The 19,074-nt window shown below is 39.1% G+C and overlaps 1 protein-coding gene across 3 annotated transcripts in view; it reads right to left on the reverse strand.

Moving 5' to 3' along the window:
* Positions 1-19,074, reverse strand: part of LOC124595578 (WD repeat and HMG-box DNA-binding protein 1) — a 200,119-nt gene that overhangs the window by 107,039 nt on the left and 74,006 nt on the right. For 2 of the 3 annotated variants that reach the window (XM_047134369.1, XM_047134367.1), the window contains 3 exons: positions 18,461-18,626; positions 17,441-17,571; positions 17,181-17,365 (listed from right to left, as the gene is read on the reverse strand). In XM_047134369.1, coding sequence (XP_046990325.1) covers positions 17,181-17,365; positions 17,441-17,571; positions 18,461-18,626 — 482 coding nt within the window. The remainder of the gene's footprint in view (positions 1-17,180; positions 17,366-17,440; positions 17,572-18,460; positions 18,627-19,074) is intronic. The other variant, XM_047134368.1, reaches the window with a different exon arrangement.

The following is a 19,074-nucleotide window of genomic DNA, read 5'->3' on the forward strand; positions in this document are numbered from 1 at the left end:
ATTATTGCAAGATTACAGAATTTATCTGAGGGAGGTTACGCTGAATGTGAATGAAATAAATAATTATATTGTTTATTACTGTTGGAAGGTTACTGAATTTATTTTTTGGGAGGATACTCTAAATGAGAATATTATTCATATTTATTTTATTTTGTGGGGAGGTTACAGCGTTGACGGCACTTTGAACAGTGGACGTTACATTTCAGATGTGTTACGACCCGTGGCTCTACCCTTCATTCGATCCCTGCGAAACCCTACATTTCAGAAGGATAATGCACGACCGCATGTTGCAGGTCCTGTACGGGCCTTTCTGGATACAGAAAATGTTCGACTACTGCCCTGGCCAGCACATTCTCCAGATCTCTCACCAACTGAAAACATCTGGTCAATGGTGGCCGAGCAACTGGCTCATCACAATACGCCAGTCACTTCTCGTGATGAACTGTCGTATCGTGTTGAAGCTGCGTGGGCAGCTGTACCTGTACACGCCATCCAAGCTCTGTTTTACTCAATGCCCAGGCATATCGAGGCCGTCATTATGGCCAGAGGTGGTTGTTCTGGGTACTGATTTCTCAGGATCTATGCACCTAAATTGCGTGAAAATGTAATCATGTGTCAGTTCTAGTATAAAATAATTGTCCAATGAATACCCGTTTATCATCTGCATTTCTTCTTGGTGTAGCAATTTTAATGGCCAGTAGTGTAAATCTGTGTACAAAGCAATGCAGCGAGGCTGAAAGCAGATCAGTCAGTGAAGTCAGTCAAAGAGGTCAGGTCAGTCACGCAGTGTGTTTGTTTTCCTCAGTAGTCTGTGCAGTTCGGTTGTCAACTAACTTACAAGGGTTATAGTGACAGTGACAGAGTAAAAAGGGTCATCAGGATTATTTGCGAAGAATTACATTCCAACTGGGAAGGTAGAACCAATCAGCAGGCTTGCAGTGAGATCAGTTCCAGGAAAAGTAGACAGTGTGTAAAAGAAAGACATGACATCAAGCAATCCTCTGATGTAGCTCTAAGTAAAATGTGTAGACAAAAATGGTATAAACGACTTGGACTTTAGAGAGATTGAGAATGATTTGTTGCATGAAGATGAGAAAAGCAGAAAGGAAAAAGTTTTAGGTTGTCCGTACATACATATAAAAGTTGCAAATTATGAGGGAGTTTGCCCCTTAGACAGGGGTAGTCCTGTTTGTGCCATTTTTGAAAAATTTAGAAACCAGATAAGACATAGTGCTGATTTTGAAGAATATCCTGTTATTGGAATCAAAATTAAGGGAGCAATTGGTACGCACAGCAAAATTGTAAACAGGCAAGCCTAAATATCTTTCACCATTAATGATGCACAGTATAACCAAGGATGTTTTGTAGTCCCTGACCTCAATGAAAATATTTTGTTTGGAACGAATTGGATACAAGGAGTAAATGCAGATTTTGACTGGAATAACAAAAAGTTGAAGCTTACCAACCCAAAGACAGATGTAACACTTGTGACTGAACTAATCATCCAAAACTGCCTAGAGAACAATTTTCAAATTAGAAGAGTGATTTGTTTAAATGAAAAGATTGACTTTAATGAGGAAGACAATGAAGAAGAATGCAGTGAAGACACGTATGGTGAATTAGTGGCCACCAAACTAAAGGAAGCTGGGAGTCTAGATACAGAACAGACAGATCAATTACGAATTTTTTTGTGGAAGTACGAAGATGTGCTTAGTGAGAAACATGGGAAAATGAAAAACTATCAATGTAAACTTAATCTAAAACCTCACGAACCATTTTTTATCAAACCATATGGAGTACCTATCTCAAAAAGAAAAGCTGTGGAGAAAGAACTACAAAAGATGGAAGAGTGGGAAGTAATTGAAAGGTGCAATAGTGCATACAATAACCCATTGGTGGTAGTTTCCAAAAATGACGGTGGAATAAGACTTGTGCTCGATTCGAGACATTTAAACAAATACCTTGAGAGGGAAACTTAATACCCTGAGAACAGAGATGAGTTATTACATAAATTTGAAGATATGAAGTACATGTCTAGTTTAGATTTAACAGAAGGTTTCCATCAGATATCATTGGAGATTCAGTCTAGGAAATACACCTCATTTTTGTATGGAGGAAGATGTTATTGCTATTGTGTTGTACCATTTGGTCTTAATGTATCAGTTGCAGAATTTATCTGTGAATTTTGATTTTGTTCTAGGAAAAGAGCTGTTAAGCAAACTAGTCCTTTATGTTGATGACATACTTGTAACAGAAAGAGTTGGGAAGAACACATACTTTTGTTGGGTGAAGTGTGTTATAGATTGAGACAGGGAAGTATGTCATTAAAACTAGAGAAGTGCAAATTCAAGGTTAAACAACTCAATTTTTTAGGCAACACCACCTCAGAAGAAGGAATCTTGCCTGATGAAGAAAAACTTGAAGCCATTGCAAAATTTCCTGCACTCAAGACTAAGAAACAACTTTAAACATACTAAGGAATTTGTGGCTACTACCATAAGTTTGTCAGCACTCAAGCTTTAAATGCACCACGTTTGAACAACTTGTTGAAGAAGAACACCATTTGGGTATGCTACAAGGATTGTCAGGAGCCATTCAACAACATCAAGAAACAGATGTGCAACAGGAAAATGTTATACAGACCTGATCTTACAGAGCCAGTTTTCATTATGACCGAGAACAGTGACTAAGGACAGGGAGTTCATTTGTTCCAAGAAAAGATTGTAGATGGTGTGATAGTGTGTAGATCAATAGCTTTTGACAGTAGAACTTTACAAAAACATGAGAAGTCATATACTGTCACCGAAAAAGAATTGTTAGCAGTCTATTGGGCTTTCACCAAATTCAAGAATTATTTATTAGGACTTCAAATAATAGTATACACATACCATAAGGCTTTAATCTATGTACAAGAGTGTACTTTGCATCACAACAGGATAACTAGGTGGGCACTATTCCTCCAGCAGTTCAACTATACAGTTAAGTATATAAAAGGTGAAGAAAATCTAATTGCTGACACTCTATCAAGAGTGCCAATGGGATGAGAGGGTGAAAAATAACAGTGATGAGTATGAAAGGGAATTTTGGATGATGCATCTAAAAGAGGTGAAAGTTGAGAATGAAATCAGAAAAATTTGTAATGACGTCCATAGATATCAGAATCCTGATTCCAACTGGAAGTTTGTTAAAAGTTATCTGGGTAAAAGAGGATACGAGAAAGTAGAGCAGTATTATAAAGTGCACAAGGGTATACTTTTCAGAAGATACAGCACAGACAATGATGCTTGGAGATCTTGTTGGCCAGAGCAGTATATTGAAGTATTGATAAAGTATGTACATGAGAGTTTAGGACTTTGTGGGAAACAGAAATGTATCCAAAAGATCCAAGAAAATGTACACTTTTACAACATTGCCAGGAGAGTGAGGAAGCAATTATCTACATGTCACAGGTGACGGAAGGTAAAAGTTAGTAATCAAACCTGCAAAGGCTATATGCAAAACATCTTGCCAAAAGAACAACTACAACTTGTAGCAGTTGATTTTTATGGGTCATTGCCTAAGACTAAAGGAGGATTTTGTTACATATTTGGCATGGTGGATCTTTTTTCAAAATTCATTAAACCATATCCATTAAAGAAAGCAACAAATAAGAACATAATTTTGAAAATTAGAAGAGACTATTTCACAAAGGTAGGAAAGCGGAAGAGCATACTTTCTGACAATGGAGCACAATTTACTTCTAAACTTTGGAAAGCATTTGTCAAGGGTGAGAACATAAACCATATTCTGATATCTGCTTACCACCCGTCAAGCAATACGGCTGAATGTTGCACGAGAGAAATAGGGAGATTATTTAGAACTTATTGCAACAAAAATCATGTAAGTTGGATAGAGTATGTAGACAGCTTTGAAGGTATACTGAACCGCTTACAGCATTTGTCTACTGGGTTTTGCCCATATGAAATTACGTATGACAAGAAACCACCAAATCTAATAAATGAATTAATTTAATTCCCAGCATGTAAGGCTATGAGTCCACAGGAAAGAGAAGAAATAGTCAAGAAAGTAATGGAACAACAAGGGCAATTGAGGAAAAAAAGACATGATAAGAAGTTGAAACCTACAAATTTTGAAACCGATGATCTGGTCTTGGTGAACACACATAAAAAAATCAAAGGCTATAAGCAATGAATTAAAGAAATTGTTTGACATCTATATTGGTCCATCCAAAATTCAGTCTATTCCACACCCAAATGCATACAGGTTAGTGTATCCAAAATATGGAAGGTTATTTGGTTCACGTAACATAACTGAACTGAAACCCTATAAGCAAGTGTCAAACACCAAGAAAAACTAAGATGATGTAAAAGCCCTCAGGAGGACATGACATCTTTATGTCAAGTGCATGGTGAACACTAGGTCTCCGAGCTATGTAGTATTCTATTCTCTTCCTTTTGTTTTTGGATGCTACATCTTCTACTCATCTATAAAGCTGTAATGAAGTTATCTCTGACAGTAAATACTATTCATTCTCTGTAGTATAAGTTTTCTGTACGTAAAATGAATATTGAGTGACGTTATTTGAGGAATAATTTGAAATTGTAAACTGTGTACTAAATTTGACTTTCTAACAATAGTGATTGACCAATAATTTATAATTATTTTGTAACACATAAGCTGTGTAAATAATGATTCTTTAGGCATTTCAGACAATAGTTACTACTATAACAGAAACATAGATGAAAAGGACATTTTAAACTAGTTCATGAGAAATGAGTTGTGTAAAACATAGCGAGAAAGTTATGACAGCTTTGTAGAGATAAGGATGATAATAGGTTAAAGTGTGTACTATGTATATAATAAGTATTGTTAGTGTTGTTAAGAAACTACTTTCTGGTCATCACATTCTGTGGACAATCTGTATTAGTAAGCAATGTTTACCTTTCCTGTGCATGTTATTAGCTTTATGAACCTGTGATGATGTTCATGAGGTAATTGGTGGGACAATATATAGTTCTGGAAGTAAAAGATGATTTTCTGGGTCCATATGTGTGTGTGTGTGTGTGTGTACTGTACAGTGTATAATAGTTATAGGTAAGTTAGTGTTAGCATTTTCATGACAGTATAGAATCTGGGAGTATATAAGATAAGGAAGATTATTGTATTTATACTCTGTAGGGCATGTATTTGATTTGTGGGAAAGGATAGCATGAAGTAGTTCTAAGTTGGTTCTATGAGGATTACAGGCATGCGTCATGATTTTGTAAATTTTCTAATCAGATGTACAAATGGACAATGTTGAAGATGTACACATTATTAAATGGACAAGTTGCACTGTGACAAAAGACATTTTGTGAAAAGTATGTCATTACAAGATCGTGTGATAAGGAAACGCCTGTGAGTTTATGTTTGATATGATAAAGAGTCAAATATACTGTATAATGGAATATATTGAAATACTAATTAGAAAGAATACTTACATAATTTAATTTTGGTCATTGACTTTAATCTTTATATAGTTAAATCTTTACAGTTTAGATATGCTTATCTTTGTGTGATTTTGTTTATAAATATGCTAACAGTAAAGGATAATGTGTGAATAATTTTCATATATTTATACCTGACGTGCCCTTAATTGTAACCTACATGAGTACCTTGAGTAATGAGTTCATCCCTGTTCCTACCTAGGGAACTGTATCCAAGATCCTTACCTGACCCGGAAGTAAAAAAATAAAAACTGTAAAACTAATAGTGGACTGTGCTATTGCAGCATAGAGAATTACAGAAAAAGAGGGGTTGCAGACACAAGATGGACTGTGCAAAAGGACTGATGATAGTGAGCTGCCAATTCCTTAAGATGTGTAATGTGAACCAATGACTGGAGTGACAGCTAAGGGGGGTGGGGAACCAATTGTTTCTATTAACACTAATAATATGAAAATTCAAATGAATTGAAAATATGTGATCTGATAGTACCAGATCATGTGTATGTATTTAGCAGCCATTCATACAATACTTGTAAGAGTGGCTTGGGGGGTGGGGTGGTGGGGTTGGGGGGGGGGGGGGGGGGGGGAGGGGGGTGTATAATGCTAAAGCCTCTCCTAAGATCATTATGAAGAGACTGATACCAACCATAATTTTTTTATCGTACGATTCAGTGCTTCCTAAGGCCCTTTATGTGTATCTTTATAGGTATCATTCAGTTCAATTTGTCAAAAAACCTATTATTCTTTGTAAACGCATATAGAATATTCTGGAAAGACGTACATTATAGTGATTGTCAATAGATTGTTGTCATTAACAAAATTTTGTACATATGCCAAATTATATACCAAATCAAGAAATTGAAGTAATAAATATTTAGCAACAAATATTAAGAGGCTGTGGAAATGTTGGCATAAATAACTAATGCCTCTAATTACCATAATTGCAATTGGCACTTTAGTTAACACAAAACATGTCATTCTGATTCAAATGAAAATAACAATTATTATCCAGTGATTTAATTTCATTTGTTATTTATTTTTATGTAATTCATTGCAATTAATGACACTTGTAAATTACACAGATAAATATCTCTTGTTAGTTACACTACCCAAATTTACAAAACTCCGGCATATAAGACAAGTGTGTGTGTGTGTAATTTATATAATCTGGCGAAGCACGATGTGTACACTTCGAACTAATGTTAGCAACGAAATTCGTACAACCACTAATTACAAAATTGAAGTAAAATCAAAATAGTTGTTGAAATCAGATTGTGAATTAATTTTCACACATAAAACCAAAGATGATGATAAAAATATTATATTATTTTACATTATATGTTATAATCTGTACAAATGTAACAGCAGTTAGTTTAGATGAAATTGATTTTAATTGTAAGTTACATTTTGTAATAAATTAACAATGACAACAATCGTTAAATTTGTATACAAAGAGACGCAGTGAGGCTGCAGGGAGGTGAGTCAGTGAAGTCGTCAAAGAGGTCAGGTCAGTCAGGGCACTGTGTTTTGTTTACTTAAGGAGTCTGTGCAGTTTGGTTGTCAACTAATGTCACTAAATAATTTTGTGAAGCTCGAAACTTTCGTGATGTTCTTATCAATCATCAATGAATCTCAGGCCAAGTTCAATTAAATTAAGTACCATTCGTAAATATAATATCGTTACAACCTCTTAAGTAAACTATAATGCAGAGCTATCAGACGAAAAGATTGAACTGGCCCAGGCTGTGAACACTTTGTTGTTAAGTATTTTCCTACCTGAACAATCAGCATTTCTTATTTGGTGAATTTGTGGACGTTGCCACTTATGATGTTTTAAGATTAAACTAAATACATTTGCCTATAACAAAAATAAAAGAAATCATGTTAACAGCACTAAATAGCAGTTTTTGAAGCAATTACTTGCATCACCTTGCTGCATTTCGCTGCTTAGAATGGAAAAACTAACTGACCACAAAACAAATCTCCCTGAAGGAAAGGAGAAACAAAATGAAATCTCGTATGTTGGGAGGTCATGTGACTTTTATTTAAGTCATTACAACATCAAGTGGAACAAACAACGAAGTTGGCAGTACAGGAACAGTGCTGGTGTCAGCATGATGTTGAGTACCTGGGGCCTGAAATGAACACAGCCAGTTTAGGTCAGGAATATACAGAACTGGAAGCCACAGCATTATTAAATTCTGCAATTTGTATGTGTTGCTTGCTCAAGAAATTGTTGTTGCACTATAGATATAGAGCCCAGTAAATCAACTGCTTATTTTCCAGTGAGAAAGAGTACTGGCAAACAGTCTTTGTTATATCAGTTTACTGACACTAGCGTTCCACAGTTAGAATTTCTGGTTGGTGACTAAGCGTGAGACCTATGAGTCGGACAGAAGTTTTGCAACATCGAAATTTCTTTCCGTATAGTTTAAGTGGATACTACAGTTAGAATAGTTCCACAAAAATGTGAACTTGGAACATGTAGAATGGGTTTACTGTGACAGAAAATAGTTGATCTTCTGCCCCCCCCCCCCCCCCCCCCCCTCTTCTTTTGGGCAAGCAAGCAAGTAATTTGGAGAAAATGATCATGAAATTATTGGAAGACATTAACATCCTCTGGCTTTGAAAGTGGCATTTATCACCAGTTTTAGCATTTTACAAGTTTTGTTGGTACGCGTAAGTAAATGAAGTAATGGTACACAATTTCTGTTACAAAGTTAAGGTCTTCGTCAGTTAATTAAGTTTTAATGTAATCTATGAATAATTGGAGATGTCTGATATTAACTTGAAAAGTATTCCCTAGGTATGGAAAGAACTGAATAACTACTTGTTACAGTTCAGTTGACACAGAACACTGCAACCATTTACTGTGAGCTAAATACAGGGTGATTCAAAAAGAATACCACAACTTTAAAAATGTGTATTTAATGAAAGAGTATTTAAAAAGAGATGTTCAATATGGCCCCCTCCAGACACACCAGCAATATCAACCTGATACTCCAACTCGTTCCACACTCTCTGTAGCATATCAGGCGTAACAGTTTGGATAGCTGCTGTTATTTCTTGTTTCAAATCATCAATGGTGGCTGGGAGAGGTGGCCGAAACACCATATCCTTAACATACCCCCATAAGAAAAAATCGCAGGGGGTAAGATCAGGGCTTCTTGGAGGCCAGTGATGAAATGCTCTGTCACGGGCTGCCTGGCGGCCGATCCATCGCCTCGGGTAGTTGACGTTCAGGTAGTTACGGACAGATAAGTGCCAATGTGGTGGCGCTCCATCCTGCTGAAATAAGAATTGTTGTGCTTCTTGTTCGAGCTGAGGGAACAGCCAATTCTCTAACATCTCCAGATACTGTAGTCCAGTTACAGTAGCACTTTCGAAGAAAAAGGGACCAAAAACTTTATTGGCTGAAATGGCAAACAAATGTACAACTAAATGAAACTTTATAGCTCCCTTAATTCGCCGACAGATAGTGCTTAGCTCTGCCTTTTGTCGTTGCAGAGTTTTAAATTCCTAAAGTTGTGGTATTCTTTTTGAATCACCCTGTATTTACCTGTTTTTGAGCAACTACTTCTAAATATGACAAAGAAGTATTTAATTCTCCCTTCAAGCATACATTTAGCAGCAGCAGAACGAAGAAGTTTATAGTGATAACAACAATAATAATAAAAGTATTTGGTAACTCCATACTCTGCAATGTTACTTCTCAATCTAAAATATTTCTTCAAATAATGAAAATTTCAAAATAGCTTCGAATCGAGACTATCACGTCTAAAAGCATCTTTGCATCCTGCTGACACAAGACTAGCATAATTTCCACATCAAAAGCCTGTTGATGATTAACCAGTTAGGGAGAATTGAATTTTTCCCACTGTGCCAAATTTGTAGGGACCAGAAAAATTCGCATTTTCTGACAAATGTGAAATAGATGCGAATTCTGCCTCAAAATGCGAAATTATTTAATAGATGCTGTTTCATAGTGAATTTTATCCAGGCGAACTATTTATCAGAGATAGTTTGAAATAATTTTATTTTCTGCATAACTTATCGAAAATGTAAGCAGTTATTGGCGTTGTACATCATCTGGTGAAGCCCAATTTTAAAAAATAATGCGTGCGAACCTACTTGCAAAATAAAGTGTATGAACTCAAAACGATGTATTAATGCGCTCAATGATCTGGCACTATGCCAATCGTGGATGGTTGAATGATCTGTTTAAGGTACACATCGCGTACTCAGTCAGGAGACCTAGCATTTTACAAAAAAGAAACGCATACGTACGTTTGTAACCTAAAGCTCAAAAGATGTTTAATGTGGACAGTTTTAACATAGCAAATTATGTGGAAACTAGTTGCATTGAACATTGCTAGAGGTCGGGCCTTAACTTTGTCGTTAATAATACTCTGCTCACTTCACTCCAACAAGCAATTGCGTGGTAGCTTTCCCTGAATGCTTTGTGTTGTGTGTTACTCGTTGTTTTCTTTTCTTCTTTTGACACAAGTGAAGTGACTAATCCTGGTCCATCACGGCTTTCGATTATGACCCTCACAACACCAGTAGAGATCAGCAATTCCTGTTTATGCACGCTGTCCTCTGCGACTATAGCCTATAGTGCCCGCCCTCTGCACTATAGCGACTGGAAAACAGAATCTGTAACGTTTTTCAACAGTGCCGAAATTCTCCCCCTAATGCTAAAACCAGGTTGCAGTACGTTCGGTTCTATTTTTACCCAAATTGCCTTGTCAGTTCTATCTGTAGTGTTGTCAAGCAGGTGATGTAGGGCTATGAAAGCCCACAAAAGATCAAAATTAGTAGTCTGCAGATTTTTTAATCTTCTAATTTGCCAGGAAAAAACAATAAGTTTTGAAAGCTTAAATACATCCAAACGAAGAAAGCAAAGGCCATTTTGCAAGAAAAAGGTGTTGAGGTTTTTGCAAAAGTAAATATTTCAGTCAGAAAGTACCCCATCAGGACTTTTTTCAACAGTCACTTTTAAAGAAATAACAATTTATTTGTCTTCACTCGTGTAACGTGACAGCCATTTAAATTTGAGCGTCTAATCATTTACAAGGAAAATAGATGTGAATTTTGACAAAAATAGATGACAATTTTCCAAAAAATAGATGTGAATTTTACCAAAAATAGATGCTACATTTTTTGGTTCCTAGTAATTTGTAAGCTAACTGCATCATACGTTACAACACAATCATGAATTTAGCATATGTGTGCTTCAGTGGCCTGGTGGATTGATTCTAGTTTCTTAGCATATGTGTGCTTCAGTGGCCTGGTGGATTGATTCTAGTTTCTTAGATGGGAAGTTCGGGTTCAATTCCCACTCCTGGCCTGTATTCTAAACATTGTTGTTGTTGTTGTGGTCTTAGTCCTGAGACTGGTTTGATGCAGCTCTCCATGCTAATCTATCCTGTGCAAGCTTCTTCATCTCCCAGTACCTACTGCAACCTACATCCTTTTAAACATACATGAACAAAACTCCTACATCTCTAGTAATGCCAAGTGACGAACGTCAAGGTGCACTGTAGTTCAGTGCCAAGCAGTTGTTTCAAGACTAGAAGGGAGAACCAATACAGGTACTCAAAGTACCCTCCGCCACACACGGTCAGGTGGTTTGCAGAGTATGGATGTAGATGTAGAAGACAAGGAAAAGTTTGAAAAATCAACCACAAGAAGAGAGCATCAGGCAGGATCGCTGAATGTGAAAACTACACTGTTAATGGCACTTGCAGAAACGGTAACAGTTACCACATTCTCATGACCAAATCCATTCTACTGGGTATGTTGGTCTGAAGGTGCAGTGCCAATTCAGAACACAAAATACGACCATGAAAAGAAAGATCACACTATAATGAGAGGACAACCCCATGCTGCTGCCACGATACTGTATCTCACTGAAGTGCAATATATCTTTGAATATGCGAAAATATTCCTCTCACAAGGTGTCTCAAAAAAGCGTCTTGCATTGTTGCTTCTGGGTGGGGTGTATTAGACTGTGAGTGTAGAGTGATACTTATGGAAACCATAATGTAGGTGACAAATGTTTTCTTTTTCTAGAGTCCATGGTAAGCAGTTGGTAATTTATTCCAGTGTCTTCCCTAAACAGCTGGCAAGTGCTACCCTGTGGTAACTACTCTGACTGGTGCGATCCCTCTCGGGCATCAGGAGGAGATCATGACTGCACCCAGTCAAGGATCAAGGCACTGTCGTACAAACAAGATTCTGTGAAAAACCAAAAGAAAGTAGTTCTTTGATTCAATATTCAAATGTTACATGTCGTAGTGCATTTTGTTTAGTTTCTGGTGCATTGCGAGGAACAGATAGTGCGACCTCCATACGAAAGGGGTGGTTGCGCTATTCATTATTACTGGGATTCAAGTCCAACTGTGTTCTTTCAGCTAATTTGCACTGACTTTGAAAAGTGGTACCTTGATTAGCTTTAGAAGTACTTATGCTGTAGTATTACCCTATTATCTGCTGTAGTGAACAGAACACCTATATGATCACTGCAGTGCACAAACTGTATTTCTCACTGATCCTTTCATCAATTCTTACCCCTTTCCCGTTATGGTATTGTAAGGTATCTTGTGAAGACACTCTCTGTTAATGTACCAAGCTTTTGCCAGAATAATGTGAAATCCACATACTTACACAATTTTGTCTAAGTCATCAAATGTACTACTTATATAATATTGTGACAAAAATAATCAATTTCTGACAACATAATGTAACTGGATAGGTAAAAAATTTACTTAACCAAGTGATTGCCAGAGAATATGTAAGCGCTGGCAGGTTGATACACACACAAACAAACACAAACATACACACAAAATTCAAGCTTTCACAACCAACGGTTGCTTCATCAGGAAAGAGGGAAGGAGAGGGAAAGACGAAAGGATGTGGGTTTTAAGGGAGAGGGTAAGGAGTCATTCCAATCCCGGGAGCGGAAAGACTTACCTTAGGGGGAAAAAAGGACAGGTATACACTCGCATACACACACATATCCATCCGCACATACACAGACACAAGCAGACATTTGTAAAGGCAAAGAGTTTGGGCAGAGATGTCAGTCGAGGCGGAAGTACAAAGGCAAAGATGTTGTTGAATGACAGGTGAGGTATGAGCGGCGGCAACTTGATATTAGCGGAGGTTGAGGCCTGGCGGGTAACGAGAAGAGAGGATATACTGAAGGGCAAGTTCCCATCTCCGGAGTTCTGATAGGTTGGTGTTAGCGGGAAGTATCTGGATAACCCGGACAGTGTAACACTGTGCCAAGATGTGCTGGCCGTGCACCAAGGCATGTTTAGCCACAGGGTGATCCTCATTACCAACAAACACTGTCTGCCTGTGTCCATTCATACGAATGGACAGTTTGTTGCTGCTCATTCCCCCATAGAAAGCTTCACAGTGTAGGCAGGTCAGTTGGTAAATCACATGGGTGCTTTCACACGTGGCTCTGCCTTTGATCGTGTACACCTTCCGGGTTACAGGACTGGAGTAGGTGGTGATGGTGGGAGGGTGCACGGGACAGGTTTTACACCGGGCGCGGTTACAAGGGTAGGAGCCAGAGGGTAGGGAAGGTGGTTTGGGGATTTCATAGGGATGAACTAAGAGGTTACGAAGGTTAGGTGGACGGCGGAAAGACACTCTTGGTGGAGTGGGGAGGATTTCATGGAGGATGGATCTCATTTCAGGGCAGGATTTGAGGAAGTCATATCCCTGCTGGAGAGCCACATTCAGAGTCTGATCCAGTCCCGGAAAGTATCCTGTCACAACTGGGGCACTATTGGGGTTCTTCTGTGGGAGGTTCTGGGTTTGAGGGGATGAGGAAGTGGCTCTGGTTATTTGCTTCTGTACCAGGTCGGGAGGGTAATTGCGGGATGCGAAAGCTGTTTTCAGGTTGTTGGTGTAATGGTTCAGGGATTCCGGACTGGAGCAGATTCGTTTGCCACAAAGACCTAGGCTGTAGGGAAGGGACCGTTTGATGTGGAATGGGTGGCAGCTGTCATAATGGAGGTACTGTTGTTTGTTGGTGGGTTTGATGTGGACGGACGTATGAAGCTGGCCATTGGACAGGTGGAGGTCAACGTCAAGGAAAGTGGCACGGGATTTGGAGTAGTATCAGGCGAATCTGATGGAACCAAAAGAGTTGAGGTTGGAGAGGAAATTCTGGAGTTCTTCTTCACTGTGAGTCCAGATCATGAAGATGTCATCAATAAATCTGTACCAAACTTTGGGTTGGCAGGCTTGGGTAATCAAGAAGGCTTCCTCTAAGCGACCCATAAATAGGTCGGCATACGAGGGGGCCATCCTGGTACCCATGGTTGTTCCCTTTAGTTGTTGGTATGTCTGGCCTTCGAAAGTGAAGAAGTTGTGGGTCAGGATGAAGCTGGCTAAGGTAATGAGGAAAGAGGTTTTAGGTAGGGTGGCAGGTGATCGGTGTGAAAGGAAGTGCTTCATCGCAGCGAGGCCCTGGATGTGCGGAATATTTTGTGTATAAGGAAGTGGCATCAATGGTTACAAGGATGGTTTCTGGGGGTAACAGATTGGGTAAGGATTCCAGGCGTTCGAGAAAGTGGTTGGTGTCTTTGATGAAGGATGGGAGACTGCATGTAATGGGTTGAAGGTGTTGATCTCCGTAGGCAGAGATACGTTCTGTGGGGGCTTGGTAACCAGCTACAATGGGGCGGCCGGGATGATTGGGTTTGTGAATTTTAGGAAGAAGGGGGGCTTGGTAACCAGCTACAATGGGGCGGCCGGGATGATTGGGTTTGTGAATTTTAGGAAGAAGGTAGGGGTGCGGGGTGTCGGTGGGGTCAGGAAGTTGATGGAGTCAGGTGAAAGGTTTTGTAGGGGGCCTAAGGTTCTGAGGATTCCTTGAAGCTCCACCTGGACATCAGGAATGGGATTACCTTGGCAAACTCTGTAAGTAGTGTTGTCTGAAAGCTGACGCAGTCCCTCAGCCACATACTCCCGACGATCAAGTACCACGGTCGTGGAACCCTTGTCCGCCGGAAGAATGACGATGGATCGGTCAGCCTTCAGATCACGGATAGCCTGGGCTTCAGCAGTGGTGATGTTGAGAGTAGGCTTAAGGTTTTTTTAAGAAGGATTGAGAGGCAAGGCTGGAAGTCAGAAATTCCTGGAAGGTTTGGAGAGGGTGTTTTAGAGGAAGAGGAGGTGGGTCCCGCTGTGACGGAGGACGGAACTGTTCCAGGCAGGGTTCAATTTGGATAGTGTCTTGGGGAGTTGGATCTCATATATATATATATTCAAGCTTTCGCAACCCACGGTTGCTTCGTCAGGACAGAGGGAAGGAGAGGGAAAGATGAAAGGATGTGGGTTTTAAGGGAGAGGGTAAGGAATCATTCCAATCCCGGGAGCGGAAAGACTTACCTTAGGGGGAAAAAAGGACACACACCCACATCCAACCGCACATACACAAGCAGACATTTGTAAAGGCAAAGAGTTTGGGCAGAGATGTCAGTCGAGGCGGAAGTACAAAGGCAAAGATGTTGTTGAATGACAGGTGAGGTATGAGCAGCGGCAACTTGAAATTAGCGGAGGTTGAGGCCTGGTAGGTAACGAGAAGAGAGGATATACTGAAGGGCAAGTTCAGGTTGGTGTTAGTGGGAAGTATCCAGATAACCCGGACAGTGTAACACTGTGCCAAGATGTGCCGGCCGTGCACCAAGGCATGTTTAGCCACAGGGTGATCCTCATTACCAACAAACACTGTCTGCCTGTGTCCATTCATGTGAATGGACAGTTTGTTGCTGCTCATTCTCACATAGAAAGCTTCACAGTGTAGGCAGGTCAGTTGGTAAATCACGTGGGTGCTTTCACACTTTGCCTTTACAAATGTCTGCTTGTGTCTGTGTATGTGCGGTTGGATATGGGTGTGTGTGCGAGTGTATACCTGTCCTTTTTCCCCCTAAGGTCAGTCCTTCCACTCCCGGGATTGGAATGACTCCTTACCCTCTCTCTTAAAACCCACATCCTTTCATCTTTCCCTCTCCTTCCCTCTTTCCTGATGAAGCAACCGTGGCTTGCGAAAGCTTGAATTGTGTGTGTATGTCTGTGTTTGTTTGTGTGTCTATCGACCCCTGCCAGCGCTTTTGTTTGGTAAGTCACATCATCTTTGTTTTATATATGAAAGCTTTCGGAGCCAGTGGTTCCTTCTTCTGGCAGAAGGATTGAATGGGGAAGGAAGAGAGGTGAAGGAAAAGGACTAGAGGGGTTTAGGAAAACGGGTACAGTTTGGAAGTCACACAGAACCCCTGGTCAGGAGAGACTTACCAGACGGGATGAGAAGTCTATCCTGACTTGGGGTTCTAGATGAGTTTTATGAACTCTACCCCTTCTCCTAAACCTCTCCAGCCCTTTTCCTTCACCCCTCTTCCTTCCCCTTCAATCCTTCTGCCAGAAGGAGGAGCCACTTGCTCTGAAAGCTTGCATACGTACAAAACCTTTTCTTTTATATGTGTGTTCTACTGCCACCACTTGGAGAGTAGATTTTTTATCTATCGAATTACAAGATATAATATTGTGCTGGTTATGTGGTATATACATCAGAAGCTAATGATTTAAAAAAGTGTGTCTCCAACAGGACTATGCACAGTGTTCAAACTATCCTTCTGGTCAATGACAACTTAGCTTTATGGCAATAGTAGCTGTAATATTATTAGAGATACACTGCATTATAGATTTAAGTGAAGAAGAAAATGGACTTACAAATGTGAATATACATAAAAAAATGCGATGAATATGTAGAGACAACTGAAACTGTGCCCCAGATAGTAACTCAAACCCAATGCATGAAGTCATTTCATCTATACCAATACAAAAAAGCTTAACCGTTGTGTCTGGCTGTTGGAACATGCTAATCTCCAAAATTAACACACGAATTTTTTTGGGGTTTCCACAGACAACTTGAACATCGCTTGGGGCAACGTGTAAGCTTTATTTCATCAAAATTAGATCACAGAAAAGAAAGATATTGTAATTTAAAGTCTTCCTGTTTTAACACACTAAAATTTGCATAGGGTTTTCAGAGGTAACATGAGAGTAGCTTGGCCAATGTATAGGCTTTATTTAATCAAAATCAGATCATGTAAAGAAAATACCATAATTTAAAGTTTTATGAGTCTGCACAGCTCAATAGTTTGGATGTTTACCTTAACTGTACCATACTAGTGGTTTCATATTAGACTAAAGAACCAATAATGATGCTGTTAGCTTTTTTTTACCTCAATGATTTTTTTACCTCAGTTTTCAAAAGTTTACCTCAGTGACATAATTAAGCACCACAATCTATCTTTAAGAATACAAACACTGAATTTACTTGGCTGGGATATCCATATTTACTGATTTCGCTTTGTGTATTAAAAACTTAATGATATTGCTTTGCTTCTTTTGATATGTTTTATTCATATTTGACTTTGTGGCTAGCAAAAATGAATTTACTGACAAAGTAATCCTACCGACTGAGGTACAGAACGCTAAGAAGTGACAGTATGCAAAGACCCTTCTTTAACTTCCGTTGTGAAGCATGGGCATACAACTAGTACACACATATAAAGAAACATAAAAATGCGAGAAGTGATTACTAAACTTACATTTACTAACTCCCATATCAAACTCCTCTTGCCTACTCTAATTGATCTTCAATCTTACCTGCTGGATTCTTCCTGAGCTTCACAAGCTAGTACAAGTATTTCTTCAGTCAAGGCTGCAAGTGTGTGCTTCAGGAAGTTGGGCATGTGTATTGAATGGTGAACTGATGTATCATGGAACTCCACATCAATTGAATTTTCTTCTTCTGTGTCGTGGCAACGAACAATACCAACAGAGTTCCATACCTGAAAGTTGAACACATTATACATACACTGCTTCCACAAAATATGCGATTATAAAGGAAGATATAAAAATTTTACCATATATCTATGCTGAAGATGGACTGGGGATGATGACGGTTGGAAAGGTGCTTGAACTTCACAAACAACATCTAGCAGATCAGCCTTCGCAAGTGTACTTTTCTTGCTCTCGATATCATCTTCATCATCTACTGTTGTGAGAAGAAACACAATAAGAACAATACACAAACACATAGAACTATTTACATCAAATAATACGAAGATTGAAAAGAAAGAAGGGGCAACACTGTCAGGTGATGACACAGAGACGTATGTGGAGAAAGGGAAAGTCAGTGTAGATGTGTGGAGAACTAAGGGCATATGCTAAGACGAATTATGAAGAGTGTAAAATCTCAAACAGCTGTTACTTTCCCTACGTACCTGGATTTGGGTACTCACACTTGTCACTGCAAGAAGCATAAACAGTTACTTTTTCCTACACATCACTACTTTCATTTCTGATTACCTATACCTATTTCATTTTTTCATCTAAATGCACCAAATAAAGAGACATTTCCTTCACATCACTACTTTCATTTCTGATTATCTATACCTGTTTCATTTTTTCATCTAAATGCACCAAATAAAGAGGCATGTACACAACTTATGAGTTATACACTTAGAGTATGGAAGGATACAGATATTGACACTTCATAAAGTACTGAATCTTATCCTTACCCACCACTGGTGGACCCAAGATTACAGGTGGGGCAGGGAGGCACCCTCAGCTAGGGAGTGCGGTGAGCTTGTCACCCTGCAGTGTTAATCATAAACTGTTTAATTTCCAGATCCTGTTTCATTGTTGTAAGTTCGCTGTGATAGTATCAGTACCAGATTGAGAGTATGTACATGTGTCTCAAAGGCACACAGTTATGGAAGTTATTACAGTGATAAGTATATATTAGGAGAAAGTTGTTGGGAAATGCTGTCTACAAATAGTCTGATGTCAAATCAAGACAAGAGCAAACAGAAATAGCAAGTCAAAGGTCGCACTGAGCCAACAAACAGTTTATAAAATTGTTGAACGACTGGGAAACTTACAAGCATCAGGTATATCTAACTCATCTCCTAGGGTACTGCCTTCTTGTGTTGGTACAGCAACAGATGCTTTTATCTTCTCAAGAGAGAATACGTTCTCTGCATCATCTTCTTCTTCATTTTCAAATACCCTGTCAATAGCAGGTATACCATTAACGATTTCTGTAACCTGAAATAATTAAGACACACATTACACACAACTGGCTTAATAGTTAAAAATGAAGTGGTTGGTTGGTTTGTGTAAAAGATGGGAGTGGGGAGGGGGGACATAACTGCTAGGTCATTGGTCCCTCATTCCGATTAAAATAATTTCACAAGGGTTGGAGTAAAATAATCGACACATACAAAACACAACTGGAATAAAGGAGAAACCACACGACTGACAGAAGGGCATCAAATACTAAAATGGACAAAATTGGACAAGAAAACCAGAGAGAGGCATAAGAAACATGTAGAAGAGATCAAAATAAGAGAGCAGATTACCATGGCTGGCTGACCATGAGAAGAAATAAGAGAAGCCAGCCACTCTGCAACACATTAAAACCTCCACCCTAAAAGCACTAGGGTGGAGGACACAGAGGGACAGAGGACATGCCCTACAACTTAGATCAAATGAT

This window comes from Schistocerca americana, chromosome 2, assembly GCF_021461395.2.
Source record: "Schistocerca americana isolate TAMUIC-IGC-003095 chromosome 2, iqSchAmer2.1, whole genome shotgun sequence".
In the NCBI taxonomy this organism is placed as follows: Eukaryota; Metazoa; Arthropoda; class Insecta; order Orthoptera; family Acrididae; genus Schistocerca; species Schistocerca americana.